We start from the raw sequence: 26,789 nt of genomic DNA on the forward strand, positions 1-26,789 counted from the left end.
GCTGAAGATTAAAGTCTGCTCCTGACTGCAATTTGGATGTTTGAGTATCATGATGCAGAATGATTTATGTGCAGAGTTTATATTCCAAGGATGTTTTCTCATTCATCTGCTGAGGAGGGAACATTTCTCAAACGTATATTTAGGGCTGAACAATAAACAGAAACCAGGTGAAGCCTTTGAAACATAACAGATCTGTTAAGCTTGTATGTTTTGCAGATATTTAATTGAACATTTCTGCTCCTTACTTGTCCTTGATATAATTTCTGATAGATTTCATACTCTGCCTTGTAATTTTAATTATTAACAGCATAAATTATGGGAAATGATGTTCTCTGACCTGTTGTCATGCCATCATGTAAAAAGCTTTTATTAACGGGTCAGAGTGAGCAGCTCCGACAGCTGCTCTTTATATTTCAATCAATCAATCAATGGATTTCTTCTTCTTTCATTTAAACATGTCATCTGTTTCCTGATTTCAACCGCAGAGCGAACGAAGCTGAATTCTAACGTACCACATAACTGATGTCACATCAGCTGATGTAATCATCCGCTGCGGCGGCTGGTTTAAGGAGTCATAAGTTCAGATGCTGCGTCCTGACTCAGACGTAGCTTCCAGCAACAACTGTCAGTATTGATGAAGTCCTTAATCAATAGATTGGCCATCACTCCTCTAATGCATCTCAAAAGGCCGTGAGAGGCAGTGGAAACACATCCATCCGGGCTGTTCCACACACACACACACACAGGCCACAGGAGCGCTGACACGTCAGTTCTGTCATTGTGTTGTTTGCACTTGTGTTACTTTTTTCCTTCACGTGGATTGTATTGTGATGCTGGTGGATGTTTGTGCCGTTTGCCGTCTCCCCTGATGAATGGCCTTCCTGTTTAGCTCGACAGACATTTGCCTTGGCTTTGGTTCTGAAAAGCTGTTACCACAGGAGCGCATGGCATCAGTGTTTACATCACATCACTGAGACTGAGTGTTTGAGGATTTATTTTCAGCATGAGGGCGAATTGATGTTTGTCACCGCCGAACGAAACCTTTCAGGCAAACGGACCTTTTTCAGATGGAGATGGATCAAAATAGCACCAAACTCCATTGTGTAATGCGTGCCTCTCTTTTTGTGTAGCACAACATCAGAGCTCTTGAATCAATACGCCTCCCTTACATGTTGCTTGGAGAGCACAAGAGGTGGTTGGTCTTATTTCCACTTCACTGTTCCACCACATGTGACTGTGTGAAGAGGTTCAGTGAGAGTTGCACTAACTCAGCCTTTGGGATATGAACACATCTTTTTACACAAGGAGCAGATACGATGGCCTGAAAATCAGTGGCCGCTGTGCTGTACTTGTGTAATTATTATGATAGATGTTAACAATCAATTCTAAGCCCACTTTCATCCGATTTCATGAAGCACGCCTCCATGAATTCATGAATCCGTGGGGTCTATCATTTCGGAAACAAAACATAGGAAGTTAGGAAGTTAAAAAAAAAAACCCAACCCTAACATTTATTTGAATATACTGTGTCCATCCTGTCTCTGAATAAATAAAATATAATTAACATACAGAATAATGACAGTGAATCATGATTTATATAGAGCGATTATAAACCCATAAAATGAACCGTTTTCTAAGGATCTTTATTTGTACCTAGTCATATAGTCACCTTTTATACAGACTGTACCTTTGATAAAAATCATCTAATTGTACTAAAAGTTTATCTTGGCCAAAAAGACGTATACCTTCTCTATATGTACATAACCAAATACACAATACATTTACATGGTTATATGCACATACCTGAGCATAACTCAATAATGCAGGTTGTCTTTATCCAGATTTGTTCCGTGATAGGAGGGGGGTGGGGGGGAAGCTTATCTTAAACGCAGATTTGATTTAGATCAGGCAGTGATGTGAAGCGCCCTGCCTGTGAGACATGTTTACATCCTGTAAAACCAAAAACGCATCTGGAGCCTATCGTTTATCAAAGTGTCAATGTGGTCCACGCGTGCAGGCAGGTTATTGGACTCACAAGCTGTCCGAGGTAAGATGGACAGACATGGATTTAAGGCATATAAAAGATGGACCAAAAACATAGTGGGTGATGGGGAAACAGTGTAAGCGAGGTCTCCTTATGCGCCAAGCATCCATCTGAGGATCTGCAAAACGAGTCTACAGGGGGGGGGGGGTTATGATATCCGACCTGCGGCTTTAAGTCTGTAAAACTCTCCGTGTTGAATCAGTTTAAATATGTGAGTTGGGGGGGGGGTCGATGGGGGTGGGGGATGAGGCCCGATCACTCTCCTCTCGGGCCGGCCCGGGTCGTCGCCGCCTGCTCTCGGTCATCCACCGGCGCGTCGTCCCGTCTGCGCGCCTCCCTCTTCTCCTCATCCTCATCAGACCCCACGCTGGAGTCCCTGGTGCCTGACGATGGGATGTAATGGCTCACTGGGGGCCGAGACCCGTGTGTCTGCCTACCCAAAGTGTCCGGTCTGTCCGCGGTTGTGTAACCGTGAGGAGACGCGTACAGTCCATCCTCCTGCTCTGAGTGCGCAGTTTCTGCTCCATCGCCGCCCGGGGACGCGTTCACACTCTCGGCCGTGTCATCCCACCGAGGAGCCTGACCGTGGGGGGCTGATCCCTGCCTGCTCAGGTTGTGTGTCTGTGTAGAGTTCCACTCCGAAACATTGACGCTCGAGGAAATATTAGTTGAGATGTTTGCGGTGGGGGTGACTTCATCGGGCACCCCCGGCTTCCCCGCAGAAGAGGATGAACTGGTTGGTTTCCAGATCAGGCTGTAATAAATTGCAAGTATAATGGCTGCTAAGGAGACGGACAACACATATGCAAAAACAGTCGCTAGTCTCACCCACTTCTTGTTAGTCTTAGCAGCCATCTTTGCCTTTTTGTCCCCTGTATAAGTAGCAGGTTTACCCCTCTCCATATTGGGCATGAAGTCCCGCTCTCTCATGTTGCCCCTATTTTTCCCTCGATGCTCCACCACCCCCTCCGTCTTGAAGCCTTCTTGTTATCCACAATCCAAGAGAAGACAGGAGGGCTGAGGAGGAAAACGCTGGACCACCTCGATCCGCACCGCTGGACTATCTGGCAGTCAGATTAATTTCTCCAAATTCATCTGATCACAAGGGAGACTGCGCCTAAAATCCAGCATCCAGCGCAGCATCACGTTTCATAATGGACATCAAGCATCCACGGGCGAGATTGAGAAGCGTTTCAGCATCCGACAGCGGCGGGACGAGTGTCTGCCCTACACCACATCTCCACGGAGCAGCTGGCTGGAGGCCCACGGCGAATCCACAGGAGAAGATTTCATTTATTTGGACGATCAAGTTGAGACCGCACGGTACACAACAGCGCGTCTTATCCACAAATGAAGTGGCTGGCTCGGCTAAAAATATAGGAGAGGGGGCGGGCGGTGGCTCTTAAAGCAGCAGCAGCTGTGCGGCGGCCCGACCGGCACCCGAACGGACCGCATCAGGAGGACGGAGCGTCCGGACGCGCCGTGTTGTGGCGTTGACCAACGCGTGTCCAAGTGACGCTGCTGAGAGCCGCGTTATCCCCTTCAGCTGTGCGCACCCATGTGGAAAGAATGCAGGTGAGCGACGAGCCAACGGAGAGACGGTCCATGAAAGCTGACCGGAATTTATGATTTACATAATACCGATCCAATCAGCAGGTCGACCGTCCGGACGGAACGCGTCAAACAGAAGGTTTAGAGCGGGACTTATTTGGATTTACTTTGGAGCACTTTGGACCTTATTTCAGCACAGACACAAAATTGATTGGGATCAACGCGACCCTCATGTAGTCATAAACAGAATAACCCTAGTTAATGTTAGGTTTATTAATAACTTACAATAAAGAAGATTAAACAAATATTACAAAGGTTTTCCTCAAATTTAACACAAAATTATCTATCTATCTATCTATCTATCTATCTATCTATCTATCTATCTATCTATCTATCTATCCATCCATCCATCCATCCATCCATCCATCCATCCATCCATCCATCCATCCATCCATCCATCCATCCATCCATCCATCCATCCATCCATCCATCCATCCATCAGCAGACCTGATGCGTATCGAGACATTAGCATTCCGTTCGCATTTCTGAAGAATTTTAGGCCGTTCTTTGTGGACACCATTGTGACAGTCCTTCATTCACATGCTGTCAAAAAAGTTTCCATTCTCCAGAATGACTCAGGACTTCCTCTGAAGCCAAGCCGTGGTGGAATTTGATGTCTCCGTGGGACCATTGTCTCCAGTCACTTCCTACCATCATCTTCCTCACAGATGCCAGATGAATTTCTTCCAGGATTTCCTGATATCTTTTGGATTCTATCACACCATCTATTACAAAGCCTCTGCCATGCTTCAGTGATGAGCGGGTGTTCCTTTCAGCCTGTGCTTCATCTTTCCTCCTACAGACATGCCACCCCACAGGCACACAAGTTTTGTTTTATTGCTCCACCGAACAGAATGCCAAAACAGCTGTGTCCTGTTTTGATGGCTTTGAGCTATTGGAGATGACTTTTCATGTGTTGTTGGGTGAGCAGTGGTGAAATCTTCAATATTTTTTTTACATGATGGCATTCAGGCATAATTATCAGATAGTCTTAGTGTTTAAAGAAGCTTTTTGTGCCTTTCTTAGAAAAAAAACCTGACACATCATAACTGTTCTTGTGCCATGTGATTACAGGAAAAAATTAATATGAAGTATATTTTGCACAAAATCCTGATATACAGTTGGGATTGAAAACTTACTGGTAAGCAAATGGCTAATTTCAAAGAAGTATAGGAGTTAAGCATTAGTTTGATTCATTATTTTATCCCTAAAGCACAAGTCCTTTTTCGTTTGGGATGTATTATGTCAGTAATAGCAGTATGTATGTGTTCAAATCATTCTAATTGTATAATTACACCGATATTTCAATTTGTCAAGCAGAAAGAAATTAACCGTTTTTGAACATGTGATCCTCATGCAGTATGTTTTATAAACTTTGGGACTGGGTGACGTCTTCCACTGTGTTACTTCACCTCTTCTTTTCACAGGCTTTGGGAACAGGACAGCAATTGCTGTCATTCTGAAACTGGAGCGTTTTTCTATTCTTGTCTGATGTAGCATTTCAGTTACTGTTTCAGACATTTACAGCGGACAACAAATCAGAACTGTGGGGGGGGGGGGGTCGTGACTATTTTAAATGTAGTGATGTCACCTAAGAACCCTGCTTGTTTTTAACATAGTGATGTTACTCAAGAATTCTATCTGTTTTCAATCCATTGCTGTCACCACAGAATCTTATCTGTTGTCAATATAATGACATCACTACAGAATCCTGTCTGTTCTTAATGTAGTGATGTCATCACAGAATCCTGTTTTCATTGCAGTAATGATAGAATCATGTTTGTTTTAATGCTGTAATATCCATGACAGAATCATGTTTGTTTTTAATACAGTGATGTCACCACAGAATCTAGTGATGTCAGAGGCTCTGAAGATCATGACCACACAATATTGGTTTAAAACCTTGTCCTATGTGTACAGAGATCTTACAATTGGCTCAAACTAAAAAAAACAAACATTTATTTAATATTTTTTATTTTACTTTTGAGGTATTTTCAATTAAATAGTGTATTTCAGTGTTTTACTTTAGCCTCTACATACATTTTAAAACCTTTTTGGAAAGGGAGGTGTACAAGTTATCCATCCACATTGTCAGGATCCTGGTTATTATGGTTATTGCAGCTGACATTGGATACCAGGTTTTTGTGCAATCCGGATGAATAAAAATTTTACACCTACATTCACATCTATGAACAATTCAGTCACCAATCCACTTGTATTTCATGTTTTTGTACTGTGAGAGGAAGGAGCAGAGAGAGGGACCCCCCCCCCACACACACACACACACTCAGGGTGAACATGGACACACAACGCTAGAAGGTGACAGGTTAAAAACCCAGAACCTTCTTGCAGATGGAGACTCTGCTCTCTCACGTAGCATAAAATATGTTGTCTTGTAAAATACGTTTGAGCCTCACAAAGTAAAACTCTAATAAACCTCTCTGTCCCTGTGAAGTGTGAGTAAAAAAGGAAAGCATACGTTATATGTGGCTAATGCAGCACAGGTATTTAAGCCTTGCAGCCAATCCTGGTCCAAATGCGGTTCCCCTCCTCCCACAGGCCCACAGGAGGAGTGATTACAGGAGGGTTTATTGTTCAGCGCTGTGTTTTATGATATGAGCTGTGTGTGAATTCTGTACACAGTGGCTCTCATTTAAATGTTTCCCTAAAATCATGAGTCATCTTAAATAAACTGTGTGGTCGATCACATATCAATCATCCGATGTCTCACCAGCAGAATTTTTGCATTTGATATTACATGGTCTTGAAGTTTATTTGAATCATATCCAAATGACTATGAATCTGTTGTTGAAATAGCAGACAGTGTTGTTCCCCGGGTAACAAATGACAGCACGCCGTGAGCCTGGCAAACGCTTTGTAAATGAATAATCTTATGAGTAAATGAATTGTGATTTTCTGTCAAAAATAATTCTTTATGGAGCGCAGCCATTTATTCACACCAGGAAATAATCAAAATGTGATAAATGAGAAAGATAACGTAATATTTCAGTCACACTCAGGCTGCATCAGCAGACGTGAAATCTTTTCAGTGCTTTATTTTGCAGCCACCACCATCAAGGAAACGACACCTCAGAAACACTGAGTGAAAAGCAAGTGTTAAAAGCCCTTATTAAGGGTCAGCTCATGCAAACTATATGGAAAGCATTTTGTTACCCATCCACGGTTACATTCAGCTACAGATGCTTTTTCATTGCATTTGGGAAGTTATCTACCCTAACTCTAACCCAAAGGTGAAAGCTAAAAATGTTGAAATAAAATTATTGATCTAAGTGACCTCTGTTAGACGCCGAGGCGACAGATTTATCTTGATAATTTCTGATGAAATTGATTAAATTGATTCCAGTAAAAAGTAATGGATGCCCTACTTTATGTTGCTTGTAATTGTTACTTATTCCTTTTACTGCTCGGTCAGCATGACCCCGGGTCTTGTTGTTTTTGAGGAAATGTGTGACACAACCAGAGCAGATACAATTATAGGTGTAAGAATGTGTGTGTGGTTTTTTTTCTTTTACGTCAAGTAGACCTCTAGAATCAGAAAAACTTGTCCTTTTCAGCTCAATGTAGAGTTTTGATTCATTCTGTGCTTCCACCTGTAGTCAAGTTACTTGCTTTGTTTGTTGTCATTTGCAATGCATATTTCCCAGGGTGTGTCCTGAGTGCAGCCAGAGTATCTGCACTAAACTACATTTTGGTATATCTGATGCGAAAGGATGGATGAATGAGCTCTCATGATTGTTACGATGGCATAGGCTCACATTGTGGATGGATTTCAGATGTAGTTTAAACCATAAGAAATAACTCTATAAGTACAAAATGAATAAGAAAAGACACTTCCTGGAGCCTCCAGAGGTCAAAGACTACCTGGTGAAAGGAGAAAGATTCACCAAATGGTCAGAGGTGAGTGAATATTAGAAAGTTTTTGCAGGACTTACGTTTAGACTTCCTTTTCCAATTCCAGATGACCAATGACACAAGTTTCATTCGAGTCCTACTGTAAGTTTACTGACTGATGTTGAATTAATCAACTATTCTGGACAATCCTGCATCAAAAATGGTCCGATTTAGCATCAACACACAATTATCATAATCATAGATCAACCCTTATACACAGGATTAACCTGAATAAGTCCAGAATTTGTCTGAGCTGTATTTCCACTGTTTTCACCAAGGACTCCACAAAGACCGTTCCCGTCACCATGAAGATGGATCCGAAAGGTTTTTATGTCTACTGGATCAACCAAAGCAAGGTAATCAATGCCTCGGTGCTATATGTGTGGTGAAAAATGGAAAGTGTTGTTGTGCATCAGATAAACCCAGTCAGACTTAGCAGTGTTGCTTCAGTGGCTCACATTCAGAGTGTCTATTTAATGTGCATCTGCCAAAGCTATTGTGTAGCAAGGAGCTGCTCACACCTCTGGGTCGCAGCAGTTTGTGCTTATCGATTAGCGCTGATGTGGGCTCACCATCCTGCTACACCATGTAGTAGAACTGTGATGCTCTCCGTGGAGAAGATGAAGTGTCATTAAGGAACATCCTAAGAACCGGTGAAGCGAGTCCTAAGTGTGCCTCACGTGCCTGATCTCTCACTGTCCTTCATGTTTAAGCTATCATGTAAAATTCCTGCAAAAAATTGTTCTAAATGTCTTTTTTTGCACAAATATAGTAAATGCCATAGTTTTTTTCCCCCACCATGCCAAGGGAGGATTTGTATATAAATCCATATTTGGACTGATGCCTACACGATGAAGATCATTCTTCTTGTTTCTAGGAGACCACATTCCTGGATGTTGCTACTATCAGAGACACCAGAACAGGAAAATATGCAAAACTTCCCAAAGTGAGTATCATTATTTAATGTCTAATCATTTACACAATGGGTGGTCTTGTTACATAAGAATCCCAGTGAGCATGCAAATAGGGTCTCAAGGTCTAGCCCCCTTGGTTTCCCCTTCACAAAGGGTCATATTTGCATTGCAAAAATGTCAATGAACATATTGTATTCATGCTTGTCTCCCAGTATAGAAACATGTGTAGAAACATATGCATGAACAAACGCACTGAGTCATGATCTGACATTTCTGTGCACAAATGTCTTTTTTTTAGTTTGAGCCAAAATCTGTCAGTTGTATTTCTCACTGACCTCGGCAGAGGATTGATGTATGGAACCATTGTCATCCCTCGTCGAGGGGGGCTAATAGTTTAGATTTGGAGTCTGTTCCCCTCTGGTAGGGAGTCATCCTAGATCATGTGCTGCTGGAAATACATCCTCTTTGGGCGGAAAAATGGCCCCAGTACAGAAATTAGCTCGTCTGAAAGAATCATGGAAGGAGGAAGGACGCTGATTATGGAATTACATAATCAGAATGAAAAAATAGTATCACATTCAAAAGAAAATGTAATTAGATTACGGTTCCATTAAGAATCTCTTGATTGTGTTTTTCCTAGATCTTTGAAATATGTCAAATTTAAACAGATTAGATTAAATAGAGTTTAATGAATATGATTTTCCCCTTTATCTTTATCTAAAAAAAAATCAGTTCGACAGTTTAGTCAGTGATGACTTCATTAGTATTTTTTTTTTCATAATGATAATGTAGGTTGTGTTTTATTTGCACTCCATGTGGCATTTGATTAAAAATAAAAAGTAGGTATTTTGATTTGGATAACTGTGGATGAACAATATGCAAAACACATTGTATTTGCATTTAAAATAAACATTATACATATGCTTGTGGCTTAATGCATTTTTTCAGTCCTGGGTCCATTATTCTCATTTTGGTCTCTCAATTTGTGATTAACCTATTTTTCAACTGTCTTTCTGACTGCAAAAATACTATGTGTAGGCTCCTTTTCACAGTAATCTGGCCCAGCCCTGTGCGTGTTTGCATATCTTGGTCAGCAAATTTGCCTGTGTCAAACAAATGCCCGGAGAACAAATGAATCTGACATGCTTTTCCACACCCTTCAAACAGGGAAAACTGACCCCAACAAAAAAGACATTAAAATGCTTAAAGATGGTCCCATATGTGTTGTTCCAGTGAGATGGAACTAATTCCTGTCCACACTTTTCACAGCACTCAAAGGTTCGCAACGTGTTCAATCTGGACTTCCCAGACAGCAACCATCTTGCCAAAACTCTGACCCTGGTGTCAGGTCCAGACATGGTGAACTTGACCTATCATAACTTCTTTGCCTCTAAGGAGAAAGTAACGCAGGTAAATACGTTACTGAAATCTCTGACTGTCTATTCATTTCTGATTGTTTGCAGTCTTTAATTTCGGTTACTGGTCACCTCTCATTGGTTGCAGCAACAGTCCATTAGCTATTGTGCACAGCCCCCCCCCCAAGTGCACTCTCTCCCTTTTAGTCTTTATAAGACTTTATGGCTCTAATATCCGGATTTAATCAGCTCTAATTAAATAACAGGGTAACATGCACTGCTCTCATTTCTTGAAGAAGTATTATATTAGTGCCCTCTAGTGGTATGTTTGTGTCCATTAAATTTCATGATAGTTTTAGGGATAATGGCACCTGATTTATGTTGACAATGAAAGTAATGCATTTAATGTGTCACACATTAAATACACATCAGAACTGGGCAAATGATATCCTTGCGATTGCCTACAACGCTGCGAGAAACAATTCGTGCAGACAAGTCTTCCTGGATAAAATGTAAGTGAACACTGTTTTGATGCTCTGCAAACACATCATCAACTTTCATCACACTCTCATGGTATTGGACTATAAAGCTTTGCAATGTATTCTAGGTATACCTGCATTTCTCTTCATAACAACAAGGATGGCAAGATCCCAGTGAAATAGTAAGTCGCATTGCAAACAGGAACACAGTCAAACTCTGTGCAGCAGATTTCTGCAGCTTCTTAGTTTTCAATGCTGTGTTTTCACAGTATCTACAAGATGTTCCCAGCGGATAAGAAGAGGGTAGAAAATGCGTTAGCAGCTGCTCACCTCCCTAAAGGAAAGGCTAGTGACTTTTTAATTCCACCTATCCTTACAATTAAGTATCCACACAATACCATAAATACAGTAAGTAGAAGTCAATGTTATGTTTTTACAGTTACAAAACGATTATTATATTCCAATGATGCATCATTTAAAATTGCAGTATGACTCCATGAAGCCTGATGTCTTTACTGAGTCTGCCTTCAAGATCTTTTTTGCAAATCTCTGCCCCCGGCCTGAGATCCTTGAGATCTTCACTTCTTAGTGAGTCAATCACTTTTGATTCATTGACCGTCTCCTGATATGGCTGAATATTCCTCTGTTTATCATTTTCTGGCCTTGAATTTTTCAATATTCCTTCTATGGGTTAAAGCAGGTATTATTTTATTGTAAGATTGTGTGAAAATTTTACTGTGAAAAATATCCCCAACCAGTATCTTAATACATGTGTTCTTAAAGGGTTATCTTAAGTGTCTGGCAGCCATGAAACCACAAACCTTTTCATTTCATATTCTAATCTGCTGCTATGAGCCTCTAATTCATGGATTAGCTATTGGGAACAGGCTCAGGTGGTTGGTAGCAGGCTGTGACAGGTTGCGTCAACATTATATGAAACTCTGTTCACTGCAATTTCTCTTCTTGTGCTCCAGCTCCAACAAACCCACCATGACAAAAGAGAACTTCACCAAGTTCCTGAACGAGAAACAGAGGGATTCTCGGCTCAACGAAGAACTGTTTCCACGTCTGCGTCAGGACCAGATCAAGGCTCTGATTGATAAATATGAACCCTGCACCTCTAATTCAAACAGAAGTGAGATTAGGTGCTAAAAAGCATGTTGGATGGAGAACTTCTGAAAACTTCAACATATTTCACTTGTTCATCTGCAGGTCTGATTTCTCCAGAAGGTCTCCTAAACTTCCTTATGGGTCCAGAGATGTCAGTGGTCATGCAAGACAGGCTGGCCAAGTGTCAAGACATGACCCAGCCCATCCCACACTACTTCATCAAGTCCTCCCACAACACATATCTGACAGGTTATATGCACATTTTCATTTGAGCTCACTAACTCTGATAAATGACCTGGTGAGCTTTAATGGGGGAGTTTTGGTCTGTATTTCTGTCACCATCCAGCCGGTCAGTTCTCCGGCGTCTCCTCACCTGAGATGTACCGTCAGTGTCTGCTGTCTGGCTGCCGCTGCCTGGAGCTGGACTGTTGGAAGGGCAAACCTCCAGATGAAGAACCCATCATCACCCATGGCTTCACCATGACGACTGAGATCCTCTACAAGGTGGTAACGTACACGAGATTTAGGCACATTGACCTCATATATTCTCCATTTCACACATTTACTTATTTGTCTTCTGAATTTGGAACCTAAACAAGGATGAAGAATTACCACTGAAGAACTAATGGGTTTTGCCAAAATTGATGGGTCAAATAAATTTTATTCTTGTTTGAATCTACTCTCAGATTTTGAATATTGAATTTTATCAACCATTCCGACATAAGAATTTGTTTCCGTATATCCTTAATCATTATTTTGTCTGGAGCATCTATCTTACATGCTTTAAGTAAAAGCTGCCTTTTGATTTTTACATATGACAAATGACATTTTTTTCTATTCAAAACTATGTAAACTATTTTAGTCTCATCAGTGGATGATTTGTCAGACAGACGCATTTGTTTGTGTAGTTTTAGTCATTTTTGTCATGGTCAGGGAGATGTTTCTATCGCTTGATTAATCCGTGGAAATGATTTTCATATTATGCCATGAAAATGATTGTTTATTTTGCGGACAGCTGAAATACAGTGTTTTGCATATGATCAGTCTAAATAGTAGGAGAAAAAAAATCTAACCCAGAAAATGAATCAGTGCAGACAATTTATAACAACCTGTGTTGTGAGACCAACCGGAATCTGGTGAGTATTTCCTCGATAATATCTTTCATAACTCTTGAACCTTTTCGAGTAAATGTCTTACTCCTAGTTTCCTGCCAGCACCAGTGCATTGTTTCAGAATGACATCTTCATGTAAACACTCACTAGAGAATGTTTGCGTCGTCCAAATATCCCTGCAGCGTGTCACGGATATCATGATGAGTCTATCAATTCCCCTTTTATTCTTGTCCTGTGTACAGGAATGAAGGTTTGTTTAAAACTAGACAGTAGCACACAAACTCACACATGAACACACAAGCAGTCACTTCCACCATCGTCTCACACTCAATACGTCCATTTAAGGGCAGATGGAGCGCCACGGTCCCCGGGGCCCGGACACAACATCTGACTGCGGTGTACTGTCAGCCTCTAAAAGTGATAGGTGTGGAGGTTACTTCAGTGCTTTCACATGCGAGCCAAAGCACTGCAGTTCGTCATGCTGTCGCTCCTCATATTTCAGGGGAGCATTAATGATGGGCTCAGTCTGCTCGCCTCACATTCTGTGATTATTACTACACCTGACACAAAACAATGGAGGAAATAGTGCTCAGCACGTCTGCCATCCGTCTGTGATCTTTACACTCTTCATCCTGTCATGTTTACGTACGTCAGTTATGCCTTTTGATGTTTTGAATTTTATACCAATTTCACATTTTTCTCTCTTTTCCATGGAAACATGTTTTAGGTGACTGAAAGGTTTGTCATCATCGTTTGGAGCATATTTCAATATTTATATTCTTTTACAACTTTCATTCATTTCGTTTCCTTGAAGATGAGACAGTCAGTACTCACATTTTATATTTGTTTTATATATTTCTTGTAGCTTTTAAATCACGAGTTAATTATAATATCCTGTGTGACAGGATGTGATTGAGGCTATTGCTGAGAGTGCCTTCAAGACCTCACAGTATCCAGTTATTCTGTCATTCGAGAACCACGTTGACTCGTAAGGCCACATTTCAGTGATCTCATGAAATGTAATGGCATTAGCATGATTGAATTATAGTTGGATGCCATTATCTCAGATGGAATATTTCGAGAACTTGTTTGTTGCAGCAGATACAGGTATTACTCTGCTTTATTCCAGGGTGAAACAGCAGGAGAAGATGGCAAACTACTGCAAAACCATATTTGGTGATACCCTGCTAACAGAGCCGCTGGATAAATACCCTGTGAGTACACTGTCTGCAACACAGCTGTCAAAGCACTGAAGTAAGATAAAGTTTACATATTTAAGAGGGGAGTTTGGCTGGTAAACAGAGAGCTTTGTGATAGATTAGTTACAGCGTTATCGTGCTGTCCTGTCAGACTCCACTGAGCACTCTAAGCACATTAGTAGTGAGGAAATAGATGGACGAGGTCAAGTTTCATGTTTTGGCCTCTGAATTGTTTCTGCCAGACCTTACCCTCACAGGCTCCTGTATCCACATCATCCAACGTCTGTTCACCTTCTCTGAGCTGTGTGTGTGTGTGTGTGTGTGTGTGTGTGTGTGTGTGTGTGTGCCAATTGCTCTGTAAAAAATCTGCAAGAAAAGGTTTGGTTCTTTTGTTTCAAGAATATTCCACAATTTCTCTAATATCGCATTCAATAATCCATTCGTTCATCCATTCATTCGTTCATCCATTCATCAACTATAACACTCCTCCAGTGTTGGTCACCAAGGTTTTGAGCCGGTCCTGTCTTCTTCCTGGAATGTATTTTATTAATTGGTTTCCTTGGAATCTTGTGTTGTGAAGTTGCTAGGCAACATGCAGAGACTGCATGAAATAGTGTTGCTCGACCCATGAGTCACCTTTACACTTTGACCATTATAGAAACATGTCATGCTAATTAGTGCTGGTAACTTTCTCTACCTGAACACCAACCTAGACTCACAGTGTCTCCTAAGTTTTAAGTTACTTCCTCCACTCCCCAAAGACAAGATTTTACCAGGCTTTCTTCACCAGCACAGGAGTTGCTGGTGAACGATTATCATTCTATTATTTTATTTTATTTTACTTTTCATTTTTATTTGTGACATCCAGCTGAAGCCCGGCCAGCAGATTCCAAGCCCCTCTGAGCTCTTGGGCAAAATCCTCATCAAAAACAAGAAGGGCGGTCATGAAAAGCCGACACAGCCTAAGCAAAAGGTTGCTGTAGTTGCTGACCAAACCACAAACACAGCTGCACCAACCCAGGACCCCAGCACCACCTCTCAGGATGCTGACAATCCAGCACCCGGTACCCAGGAGAGCCCAGGTGGACCATTATTTAATAAAAGCATGAATGCATTTAAAAGACACCCTCGAGCAGGGTTTTTTTCCCCTTGGCTCACTGTGTAACTTATTCCAGCATCTATTTATATTTTTATATGTACTGCAACAAAGGAATCATTTCTTTAAAGCTTAATAACCTTCCTTGTTTTCAGTAAATATGACTATTATATGCACTTTCCACATGTTTACCTAGAGGGGGATGTAGCGGCGGAGGACAACGAGGAGCAGGAGGACACAGAGGAGCAGGATGAAGAGAAAATGAAGACATCGGATGAGGTAGACCACGCGGTGTTGATGTTTCATCGTTTTATATCATCCTTGCCTGGCTAAAGCAGGTCACACATCACTTAACTCCCTGTCAATGTCTCACAGGGCACAGCTGGACAAGAGGTAACAGCATATGAGGCAATGTCATCCCTGGTTAACTACATCCAGCCCAACAAATTCATCTCTTTTGACAACGCCAGAAGTATGTCTTCAAAACCTTATCCAAACAGTACCATATGAATTATTTGACATGTACAGTACTTTAAAAAAAATCACAGTTACAATGAAAGTTATGCTATTCTTCATCCGCAGAGAAAAATAAGAGTTATGTCGTCTCATCTTTTGTTGAGACCAAAGGGGAGACAATGATTTCAAAGACTGCTGTTGAATTTGTTGAGTATCCTTTAAGAGCAATGTAGATGCTGTCCAGCCCCAGAATATGTCAGCCGTTATCACATAAAAATACACCACAGTGTCCTGGTTCACAGATAAATATAGAAGCTGTCTTTCCTAAACCATCATTCTCAGATACAATAAGAGGCAGATGAGTCGGATTTACCCTAAAGGAACGAGAATGGACTCTTCCAACTACAGCCCCCAGCCTTTCTGGAATGTAGGCTGCCAGATGGTGGCGCTCAACTACCAGACAATGGGTAGACATGGACACACAATGCACTGATTACCACAGAGACAAATAATAAAATATCACAAATATGTGAACATCTGATGAAGCACATAGCTGCTCTTTATATTTAATGACCCTTCGTTGTGACTCGTTTTAATCCCAGAGCTTCTGTTTTTTGCCCACAGCAGGTCAGTGTTGCACCTCTTTACGTTGGATGGGCCTCCGCTGCGCTTCGCATCTCAAATACTTGCTGCTCCTCCTTTTGCTGAAGAGAGGGGGCATGATGGGTCTATTTGTGTCTATTTTGCAGATTTCCCCATGCAGCTGAACATGGCTCTGTTTGAATTCAATGGCAGAACTGGCTACCTCCTCAAACATGATGTAATGCGTCGCAGTGACAAGAAGTTTGATCCATTCTGTGACAGGATTGACACCGTTGTGGCGAGCACATTGACAATAAAGGCATATATACATCCTTTCTATTATTATGATCCTTTCCTATTGACTGTTTTCCTTCTGACATATCTGTCCTTACTAAAAAAACAAAAAGAAACACTTTCAAAGGTTAAAAATAGCAAGATTAGATGTGTTGGTGAAAGGAGTTATAAAGCTACTTTATATATGGATTTGCATTGGAGGGAAAATGCTGTAAAAAATGTATATAGCTGATGTCTGTTTTTATCTTTGAAATTGAACAAAAAGTTGGCCTGAGTTGCATTCAAAGGTGTGTGTGTATGCAGTATGTGTGTGTTTGTATGTGTGTCTGTAAAGACGTTTCCACTCATTTCTTTGCAGACAATCATAGCTCAAGCTTTGAGCTGTGAGTGAAATACAGTTCCCGGTCTTCAACCACAGCTCTATTTTTACCTTTTGTATCCTGATCATAGGTCGGCGCAACAGGATACGTCCATACACACACATTCATGTTGCAGATGTCATTTATCTTTCTCTCTCCAGATCTATTCCGGGCAGTTTTTGTCTGATAAGAATGTGAGAACAGGAGTGGAGGTGGAGGTGATTGGGCTGCCAGGGGACCCCAAGAAAAAATTTCGCACCAAATGGTCCCCAATGCCCAATGCCATCAACCCAGTGTGGAACGAAGAGCCTTTTGTGTTTGAGAAGGTGTCAGCCAACAGACAAACATAACTAAATATTGTTTGAGCTCAGTACTCATAGCTCTGTGCTGCTGCTGCTGCTGTGGTACTTATTATATTTGCTGTTGTAATGATAAACATTATAGATCCTGCTTCCTGAAATGGCCTCTTTGAGAATTGTGGTCCACGAGGAGAATGGTAAATTCGTAGGACACAGGATCATCCCACTTGATGCAATCCAATCAGGTCAGTGAATGGGAGAGAGAATCTTTCATGCCTTTCCAACGCTCCATGCTTCATCTAATCTGCATAATTTAAAGCTCCACTGACTCAGCCAAGGCCACAAATGATTGCTAATGTGTTTTAGCGGGCTTCTGGATCAGGGACGCAGCTGCTTTGTTTTGCTTTTTTTATTCACTATGGTTTGTTTTATGCCCTGCAGGTTTCCATCACATCTGCCTCCGCAGTGAGAGCAACATGCCACTCACTTTGCCTGCTCTTTTTGTCTACATTGAAGTCAAGGATTACATCCCTGCAGCCTTCGCAGGTGTCTGAATTTTCAGCTTGTGTTGTTGTTGTTTTTAACAAAAGATAAAGAACCTTTAAATGCAACAATAAGTGACAATCATGGTCAAGATTGTTCTTTGTACCTGCATTTTTAAAAATTTTCTACTTCATTAAAGTGAAGCTTATTCCTGGACTGTACACTGATGCATGTGATTCTTACTCAGATTTCACAGATGCCTTATTTAACCCAACAAAAGGCACAGAGAAGAGCCAAAAGACCACAAAAGAGGTAATAATAAGCTCTAATCATGCACTGAAATTGACATATCAGTCATGTACCCGGCTCTCCTATAAGCACTAATTAACTTCCTGGAAGATGACTGGCCTTGTTAGATTGTAATGTTCCTGTCTGTGTGCTCCCACAGTCATCCTCCGACTATGTCTCTCCCTATGAGCTTCCTCTTATAGTTCAAGCCGTCACAGAAAAGGCTAAGAAAAGTAAAGATCCAGGTAAAGATGATTGTGAACTATTTTGGAGCCTTGATTTGGTTGTTGTGGTTATATAGTCCATAGAGTTTTACCTCTAAGCACTACACTGTACTGTACACAGCAGACAACAAATAGCACACTTGCAACTAGAAAGCACAGAGGGCATAGCTCCGCCAACACAAAATCCACTAAAACCCGAACAGTCAGAGAATACTTGCCAGGATATGTCAACACAGATTCTTGTGTTTCTACACATATGTGAAAAAAGAAATAGGTTTGTTATAAATAGTATTACAACATTACCACCCCTCTCTGTTACAACATATCACCTAAAACATACTGCCTCCCTCCTCAAATATATTTTACAGTAATCTCCCAGGTCCAGATTATGAATCAGATGTGGATCCAAATGCTCCTAGTGGCAGAACATCATCATTTTTCATTGTAATTGGCAGACTCTTTCTAAAAATAACTGTTATTATGTTGACAACATATATTTTTAAAAAAGCTCCTCCAGTTCTTGTTGGTGTCTGTTGTTGAATTACGTAAAACATCATGTTTAAACTATGTGCTTCCGCTAGAAAATGCTGCATCTGAAACTAAACTGGACGTCAATGTCAATGACAAATCATCTAAGTCTCCACCACAAGCAAGTGTCCAAGAAGCAAAAAAAGAGACAGAGAACATATCAGAACCTCCACAACGTGAAGGAAAATCTCCTCAATCTCCTGACAACACAGCAGATGCATCTGAAACCCCTCCTGAATCTGTTCCTCCTCCTGGAGATGCAGCTCCAGAAAGCAGGAATGAACCCATGAATGACACCAGCACAAACTCCGAGACCACTTCAAATGATAAACCTGGGACAGATGATGAAGAGCTCGCTGCTGAGGCTGTTCCCAGTCCAGAAAGTTCATCTCCAGAGGCCGCAGGAGCAGAAGACTCACCTCAGCAACCATCACACGGTGAAGGTAACACAAGATGTGTTGTAAAGAGGTGAAGTATATATGCAGATTCAGACTTGTGTTAGTGAAACAGATAAGACAAGTTCATAATGAAGGCATAGCGACTGTGGGTTTGTAACAAAGCCCTTTGTGTTTTTGCTGCAGAGCCTTCAACAGTGACTGCTGAAGAACTGACAACGCACAAGAACTATTTGAAGGTCATCAAACGCCAGGAGAGAGAGATGAAGGGAGTGGAAAAGAAATATCAGAAAAAAACAGAGGACCTGATGCAGAAATACTCCGACTCTTTCAAGGCTATCAAGAAGAAGGTCTCGGTGAAGAAAACAGAGTGAGTATTCATTTATGTTTGAAAAAAGCTGGTAGAGGAGGAGTGTCAAAAATTCCGATTAGCTTCTGCCCGATTGTATTTATAACTGGCTGAAGTCTGTTTCTTCCAAAAAACAGCTAATTCTGCAGCATGTTAATGATGACCCACTAATGAAGTTGTTGTTTTGGTCAGCGTCATTATTGAGATTAGATTTAGAAGCACCGGGAATATTTCTCAGAGAATGTGTTTTTCTTGCTGATGCAGCCTTCCCCTACCCTTTCAGGGCAGACTGAGCTTCATAGGATTTATAGAAGCCAAGCAGATGAACATTTCTGTACTAGGAGAGGCAAAGGTTGTTAATCGATGAAGACTTTCCCCCTTGCATGTGTCGTGTCATGCTTCATCATGTTGTGTTTCCTCTAGGGGAGGGGGAAACGCCTCTGACAATGGTTTGAAGACAGAGCGGGTGCAGGATCAGAAGGAGAAGATGCAGCAGGAGCTGCAAGTTCTGTGGACTGAACAGTATGATCAGCTGAGGAGGAAGAAAGAGCAGTCTGCTACCGAGGTTCGGAAAACACAGGTTTCATTTCAGAACTGGACTGCCTGCAGCAATGTAAAATAATTAATATCATCTTCAGGGTGCGATTTGTTGGAAGGATGGGGGGGATCACCCCACTTTGTTTTTTACATCTCTACCTCTGCTGTAAGTTTCATAAAACTGTTAATGCGTCCAGGCAGAAACGTTACCCGACGTTGTTTCCTACTTACAGCTGAGCACCAAGTCTCCCCTGTTACAACCCAGCTTATTTAAATAAAGGTGTAACATAAAAACCAGATGTTAAGGTTTGAAATAAAATTATTTAACAAACCAAGGAGGACTCAGAATCCTACACAGAGGGTAGTTTCACAAAGTTAACACAAGGGTCGATAGATGCTGCTCAAATAAATAAAATTATATAACCAAAAGCGGACTTCTAATGGAACAAAACCCACTATAACCTCAAGCAACAAGTGTTTGAACCATTAAAAGCTTTTCAGAATTTAGGCTCTTGACTTAAATAAGAATTAGGCCTGCTGAGTACTTATTTTTTAATCATTAAAAAAAACAACATCATCCTGTTTTGTTTTGTTTTTTGACGAAGTGCACCCTTGATATGGGTGTCCTCCTATTGGCTATTCGTGAACTCGCACATAGTTGTGTATTTCTGTTTTGTTGTTATTGACACAAACACAGTAGGACAGGTAGTGCCAAAAGTTATTTAAAATTGAGATGTTTGGATGAAGTTGTGATCACGTCCCCAATAAACACAAAGCAGCAAAAGTGGAAGTAATGACGTAGTTTGCAGTAGATTTGGGGAAAAACAGTTTTAACACTTCACCATTTGTTGTTTTCATCGACACTTTTGTTCTGCCTCACCTGAATTGTAGCCTTCAAGCATGTCCAGTGGTATTGCTTTTATTTCATGTGTCTGAAAAAAACACAGATTGTGTATGGAATGAACATAAATGACGCTCAGGAGACTGTCATCTTCAGTATCTGTGTGTGTCTGTGTGTGTGTGTGTGTGTGTGTGTGTGTGTGTCATCATGGTCACTGTCAGTAACATTGGCGTGAGATGAAGTCAATTCTTCAGAAGTGTCTGTTTCAAAGCTCAGATTGAAGTTTGCAGTTGTCATGTAGAAGAATCAGTGCAGGCCCATTTTTATCAGGTCCACTCATTTTTGAGGCAAAAGACGTGGCTTTTAGACGTGGCTTTTATGAGAAGCTTTTTGTCAAATTACCTTTAATTTCCTCACAGGAGTGAGGAGTGCTTTTTTCATAGTTCAAAAATAATTCACTTTATTCTTCTGTCATTAGTCATATTTTTGCAGCCTGTACCTGTGAAGTGAAGAGCCGCTCCTTGTCCTAGTATACGCTGCTCTGAATTGCTCCTGATCCAACTATTTTCTCATTGCACACATGTTGGCTGTCTTTATTACAGCTAATGAGTCATCCCAAAAATAGGAATCATTTGCATGGTTCAGGAAAAATTCACATCTTAAAGAGAGCAGCTAATTTTACCCTTCTGTGCTTTGTGTTTGGGATCATGTGAGAGCAGCCAGAGCTTTCAGTTCTACACTGATTAGACCCAGAAACTCATGGGTGGCATGAATTCATAATTTGTATGACACAGTTGAGTCAGCATGGTATTTTCCACAAGTTTACACCCCTACTGCATGGAGCATAGATCATACTTCATCAGAAGAGAGCTAACACCTTGCATTTGGGTCATCAAAATTTATTCAAATGTAATGCAAATTAAATTAAGGTCTAAATATGTGTTTATCACAGAGGATAGGGATGCACATTTTGGACATCTTGCCTGTGACCGTGCCACTGTCTTCTTCTATTGTTACAGAGACTGGCTAAGCTGTTGGAGATGGCATCAGAGAGACATGACAGTGAGCTGAAGACCCTGGAGAGGTGTGAGCACACTTACAACACTTCTGGGACATGCTGTACACGATGGACAGCAGAGGGCTTTGCTGAATCTATGTGTGTGTGTGTGTGTGTGTGTGTGTGTGTGTGTGTGTGTGTGTGTGTGTGTGTGTGTGTGTGTGTGTGTGTGTGTGTGTGTGTGTGTGTGTGTGTGTGTGTGTGTGTGTGTGAGAGAGAAGAAGAGAGAGAGAGAGAGAGCGATCCGAGGTAAAACATTTGACATTTTGCAAAGATGGTATTTGAAATAATAAATGAATCACCCGTTGATGCAGATTTTCCAGTGTCCTTGCTTGGCTTACGGTGCTGTGGACATTTTTGTTTGTGTGTCGATGTCCCCGTCTGGCAGATGGTGATCTCAGGACAACTGTTATTCAACAGGTGTTTAAACAGCAGTGGGGAAGTGAGGGCAGCCCAGGTCATCTAGCAGCCCACGTAGACAGTAACACATCATATTAAAGTCTTCCATTCAGTGGAAAGGTCATCTCTGGATCCAATGGCCCTGGGGAAACAGTCCTGTCGTTAAGTCATTTCTGACTATTAGTGTTTAAATCAAGCAGTGCTCCTAATTTTTTCTGTTTTTGCTTTGTTTTGTCAGTGAAATCAAAGAAAACAGGAAGAAAGCGTTCTCAAAACGTTCCAGTTCAGAGAGAGGAAAGTGAGTTGACTTTCTTATTTAGGGAGTTTTAATTAATTGCAGTCACAGTAATGAAAGGAACTATAAGGAGGGAAATGACTGCTCGGCTCCTTACCCCACCGCTACCAGACTTTACACATGAAGTCTGACTCAATTTGATACATGCAAACCGTTATGCACAAGAGATCTAATTGAAAATTATAAATATCTTCTCCTAGGCTGAAAAAGGCAGTGAGCACAGAGCTGCTGGATGAAGCTATTCAGTCTGATGGAGAAGTAAGTAGTCTTTCAAACTTGCCGTAGGCCTATATTCATGGAAACAATGTGGTTGATGGCATAGGAACCATTTAAATATAGGTGGCATGGAGTGTGGTAGATCTGTCCCCTATACATCAAATGTAAGCTTGTATACAACCAACCAGGAACAGTGGGAGTTGGTTATTGCAGTGAATCGTTATGTTCCTCTGTACATATTTGATTTTCTTTTTTACATATACTGTTCCTAAATTTTCTCCATACATCTCTAAACCATTTTGATGAGTCCTTGAGGTCTAGGTTTAAGGCAGATATCTTGGTTTACACAAATATTTTTTTTCTCAGGCTACAAAGCATTTCTCATAAAGATTAAGGGCAGCATTTCAAAAGGCATTGATCTGAAAACAGCTGCCATCTTTCATGAGTGTCAGCAGTGTTAAATTCATAGGTAGCACTAGTTTTAGGTGCAAGACAGTAGCTGATGCTACAGAATCTACACAAACACATACAGTATACAGTAACAAAAAAAGAAACTTAAAAGTGAATACATGGAAAATCCTAAAACAAAATTTCAAAATGAATGTGACACACAATAGCAATAAATTCTGGATGATAATACATATTTATTATCTCTGAGGAATTAGCCAGTTCCAAGCTGTATCAAATAAAATAAATACAATATCCCACTGAAATGCCAGTTCAGAGAATCTTTTAATTTAAAAAAAATCATGAGTCCCCCTTTTCTCTTTTGTGTTTCTTTCCTCTCTTTGGTTAATTCTTCATCTCCTCTCATGTTCATCCCTGACTTTCTCTTCTCCTCTGTAATCTCAATTTTCATCTTACTTTCCTTTTACCCTGTCTTTGCTCAAGGGTTTTTGTGGTGACCATGCATGACCCACATTGCCCCACCCTCATTCAGCTGCTACGCCAGCACATCAGTCTGCTCAACACATATTGCATTCAGGATTGTAACTATGGTTACAAAGAGGCAGCAAGTGTCTGAAGATCTGACCAAAACATGGAAACCATGTCAAACATCACAGTACTATCCATGTATCAGCACACACACACACACACACACACACACACACACACACACACACACACACACACACACACACACACACACACACACACACACACAGTGTTTGCTTGCAGATACCCACACGTTGCTGACCATAAGTACTCCTACATGTGTGAGCGTGCACATTTACTCACAACCACCCCCACACACTAACAGTCTTTTACTCACAGACCGGAGTGCAGCGGGCCCTGACGGCTTGTTCATTACTCAGAGGCTGTTTACGGGGGGCTGGCTAATCCACATGTGGCTGATGACTCACTGAGATATGTTCTTGTTCCTCTGTTGACTCATGAAGTAGCAGAGCTGTAGTATCTGGGTTAAGGACCCAGACACTTCACTCCTCTCTGGTCAACTCCATCTAAATGGCAGATCTCCACCCTGCATTACAGTCACATTTCAGCTCATTTAATGTCCTTAATCAGCATTTGCTAACTGATTATGTTGAGAATTTATGACACGGTCACCTTTCTAATCAGCCTTTTAATCAGTGAGCGTCACAAGGTGCAGAGATAGATGTGTAACCAAACTAGTCCTGCATCTTGTGACATAAGGGTATTGATTGGACTACTCAGGTTGCATCCCGTGGGTGCATTGTACTTCAGATACACACTTTCACACACAAATGCACTCAGAGGGAGGAACATGAGCAGGTGAACAGCCTAAAGACATGCAAGCAGTCAATATAAGCGGATACCACATGTGAACCCACAGAGTGACCTCCGCTTGGCCTTCAGCAAAAACGTCATGCTTTGTACTTTGTTGTGCTGTCACAGATTGCAGATGACAAACCCCTGGAGGAGGATCTAATGAAGAAACAGGCTGCTACACTGGAGGACATCAAGACCTTCAGTAATCAGGTACACATGCTGACAACAGGATGCACTTCTTCTTTGTTAATAACTTTGAATTTTGAGGCTTGATTTGCACCTGCCTGTCAGAGATGAACACCCCCTTTTCTGGGGAAAGGGGAGCGTTCTCGTGCAGATGGGGGTGGGGCTATGGCAATAACTTCTGTCAATCACTCCTGTCGTTGCTGTACTGTCGGAGATGATTCTGATCAACATGTTTGAGCACCCTTTCATGATTTTGTGGGCTGTACAGCGGATGCAGGACCTGTTTGTTTTCCAGATCCTAGGAGTTGGTAGGGTTAGGCAGGACGACTATATATGTAGAGACCTGAAAAAACATGTTTTTCATAATATGACCCCTCCAGACATTACTAAATCTGTCTAACCCCAGCTCTAAAGATAAGACCAGTGTTTAAAATGCGTTGAGACTCTACATTTTGTCTCTTCTAACCTGATATATAGTGAATCACCTGATGTGAGGTACTGTAAATTCTAGTACACAACCCTACAAACTGTCCACACATCAACAAAAAGATTTTTTTTACAAGCAAATGTGGCCATCTGTCCATGTTTACTTATTATGTTGGCGGATGACAACTCCAATTTAGGCAATTGCAAAAAAAAAAAAACAAGCTCCCACCGCTGTAAATGATGTCAGAGCATTTTAATGACAGGGCTTTGCTTTGAATTGAAAATCTTGGCTGTTAACACTGAGAAAAGAGGTGTCGCATAGTTTAGTTATTGACGCGGGAACACCAGATGGGTGATTTGTTTTTGTCTCACCAGCAGTAGTACTAGCTTTCAAATACAGTTTTTGATTTGACAGAAGCAGTGGGAGGAAATAGTCTGCAAACAAAAGGACAAATGAGGATAACTTATTCCTCAGAATGTGAAAGCTAATCTTTGCCGCTTGCATTTAGCATCATTGATTGAGTACTGATCAATTTTCTTTTCATTACAGCATTAAAAATATCCTTAGAATAGTTTATCATCACCCTTATTTAGAATCAGATTGTGCCGCTGGGTTCAAGCCAGTTTCCTAAACTCGGGTTTCACAATGATCTTTGCACAGATCCATTCTCTAAACATTATGATAAGCACTCAGCACCTCTGACTCCTGTGTCTGCAGCTTAATCAGGAGGCCCTGATGGAGCATGCACAGAAAATGAGGTCGTTGCCAGCAGAGGTGAAGGAGGCCGTCAATGTCTGTATGGGGGCCCACTTCCCCGAATTGGTCGATCAGGCTGGAGACAAGAAGGTGGAGTGTGTGGGCGTCTACGGAGATGTCTTCCTGGGTTAAATGTGCTTTTTGAACTCTGGCTGTTCAGAGCTTCTTCTAAACATTTTAGGAAACTCGTACATCTTTAAATTTAGCCTTGTACACAACATACAGCTTCAGTATAAGTATATAGTAGACAAATTATCATTAGGGATGCTTTTAATTTTATGGATGCAGTAAATAGAAAGTTCTTTTCACAGTTTGAAGCCATTTTTGACATTTTTATTTATGTCCTCTGTAGCAAATATTAAATAATTTGGGCTAGATTTTCATTTCCGAATTGACTCTATTTCTCTGCCATGTCACCAATGAAGAATGGCCTATTTTCTGTGACACATATCTTCCAGTTGAAAGCCCATAATTAAAAGCTTTAGTTACATTCTCACAGTCCCTTTTCTGTCCTCATTATGATTCCGAAAATATGAAAAAAATGTGGCAGGAAATATTTAGCAGAAAATTCAGCTAATCAGAGTCTGCAGGCTCACTGGGACAATGACTCCATCTGTCACACATTCTCACCGAAGGCAGCAAGCAAGTTTAATTTCACTCAAGAGTTCTTAATAAACTTCACGTTGAAATACATGGTGCCACTGAGTTTTACTGCAAATGGTGTGTGGAGAAATTTAGTTAGTCAATAAATATTTCTGTAAGCTGTAAAAACAAGTTCCGAAAAACTTCTTCTTCTTCGTCAGGGGTCGCCACAGCGAATCAGTTGCCTCCATCTAACCCTGTCTTCTGCGTCCTCTTTTCTCACACCAACTACCTTCATGTCTTCCCTCATTACATCCATAAACCTCCTCTTTGGTCTTCCTCTAGGCCTCCTGCCTGGCAGATCAAAACTCAGCATCCTTCTACCAATATATTCACTATCTCTCCTCTGGACATGTCCAAACCATCTCAGTCTGGCCTCTCTGACTTTATCTCCAAAACCTCTAACATGTGCTGTCCCTCTGATGTACTCATTCCTGATCCTATCCTTCCTGGTCACTCCTAGAGAGAACCTCAGCATCTTCATCTCTGCTACCTCCAGCTCTGTCTCTGTCTTTTCCTCAGTGACACTGTCTCTAGGCCAAACAACATTTTATTTATCTTGTGGCAAGAGGAGCAACAGAACAACTTATAA

At 41.2% G+C, this 26,789-nt stretch overlaps 1 protein-coding gene across 1 annotated transcript; it reads left to right on the forward strand.

Moving 5' to 3' along the window:
- Window positions 1–7,489: 7,489 nt before the first annotated feature.
- On the forward strand, window positions 7,490–26,179 carry plcb2 (phospholipase C, beta 2). The gene is made up of 32 exons (XM_068339279.1): window positions 7,490–7,573; window positions 7,846–7,923; window positions 8,445–8,513; window positions 9,751–9,891; window positions 10,269–10,348; window positions 10,444–10,497; window positions 10,585–10,660; window positions 10,803–10,903; window positions 11,290–11,450; window positions 11,528–11,674; window positions 11,772–11,929; window positions 13,443–13,525; window positions 13,667–13,751; window positions 14,605–14,818; window positions 15,029–15,111; window positions 15,208–15,304; window positions 15,415–15,499; window positions 15,631–15,755; window positions 16,038–16,189; window positions 16,685–16,849; window positions 16,968–17,067; window positions 17,264–17,368; window positions 17,553–17,617; window positions 17,754–17,838; window positions 18,399–18,788; window positions 18,927–19,110; window positions 19,513–19,654; window positions 21,487–21,551; window positions 22,162–22,221; window positions 22,419–22,476; window positions 24,313–24,396; window positions 25,517–26,179. The coding sequence occupies exons 1-32, from the start codon at window positions 7,490–7,492 to the stop codon at window positions 25,685–25,687; spliced, it is 3,747 nt and encodes a 1,248-aa protein (XP_068195380.1). The 3' UTR covers window positions 25,688–26,179.
- Window positions 26,180–26,789: the final 610 nt, after the last annotated feature.

Source organism: Antennarius striatus, chromosome 17 (genome assembly GCF_040054535.1).
Source record: "Antennarius striatus isolate MH-2024 chromosome 17, ASM4005453v1, whole genome shotgun sequence".
Taxonomy (NCBI): domain Eukaryota; kingdom Metazoa; phylum Chordata; class Actinopteri; order Lophiiformes; family Antennariidae; genus Antennarius; species Antennarius striatus.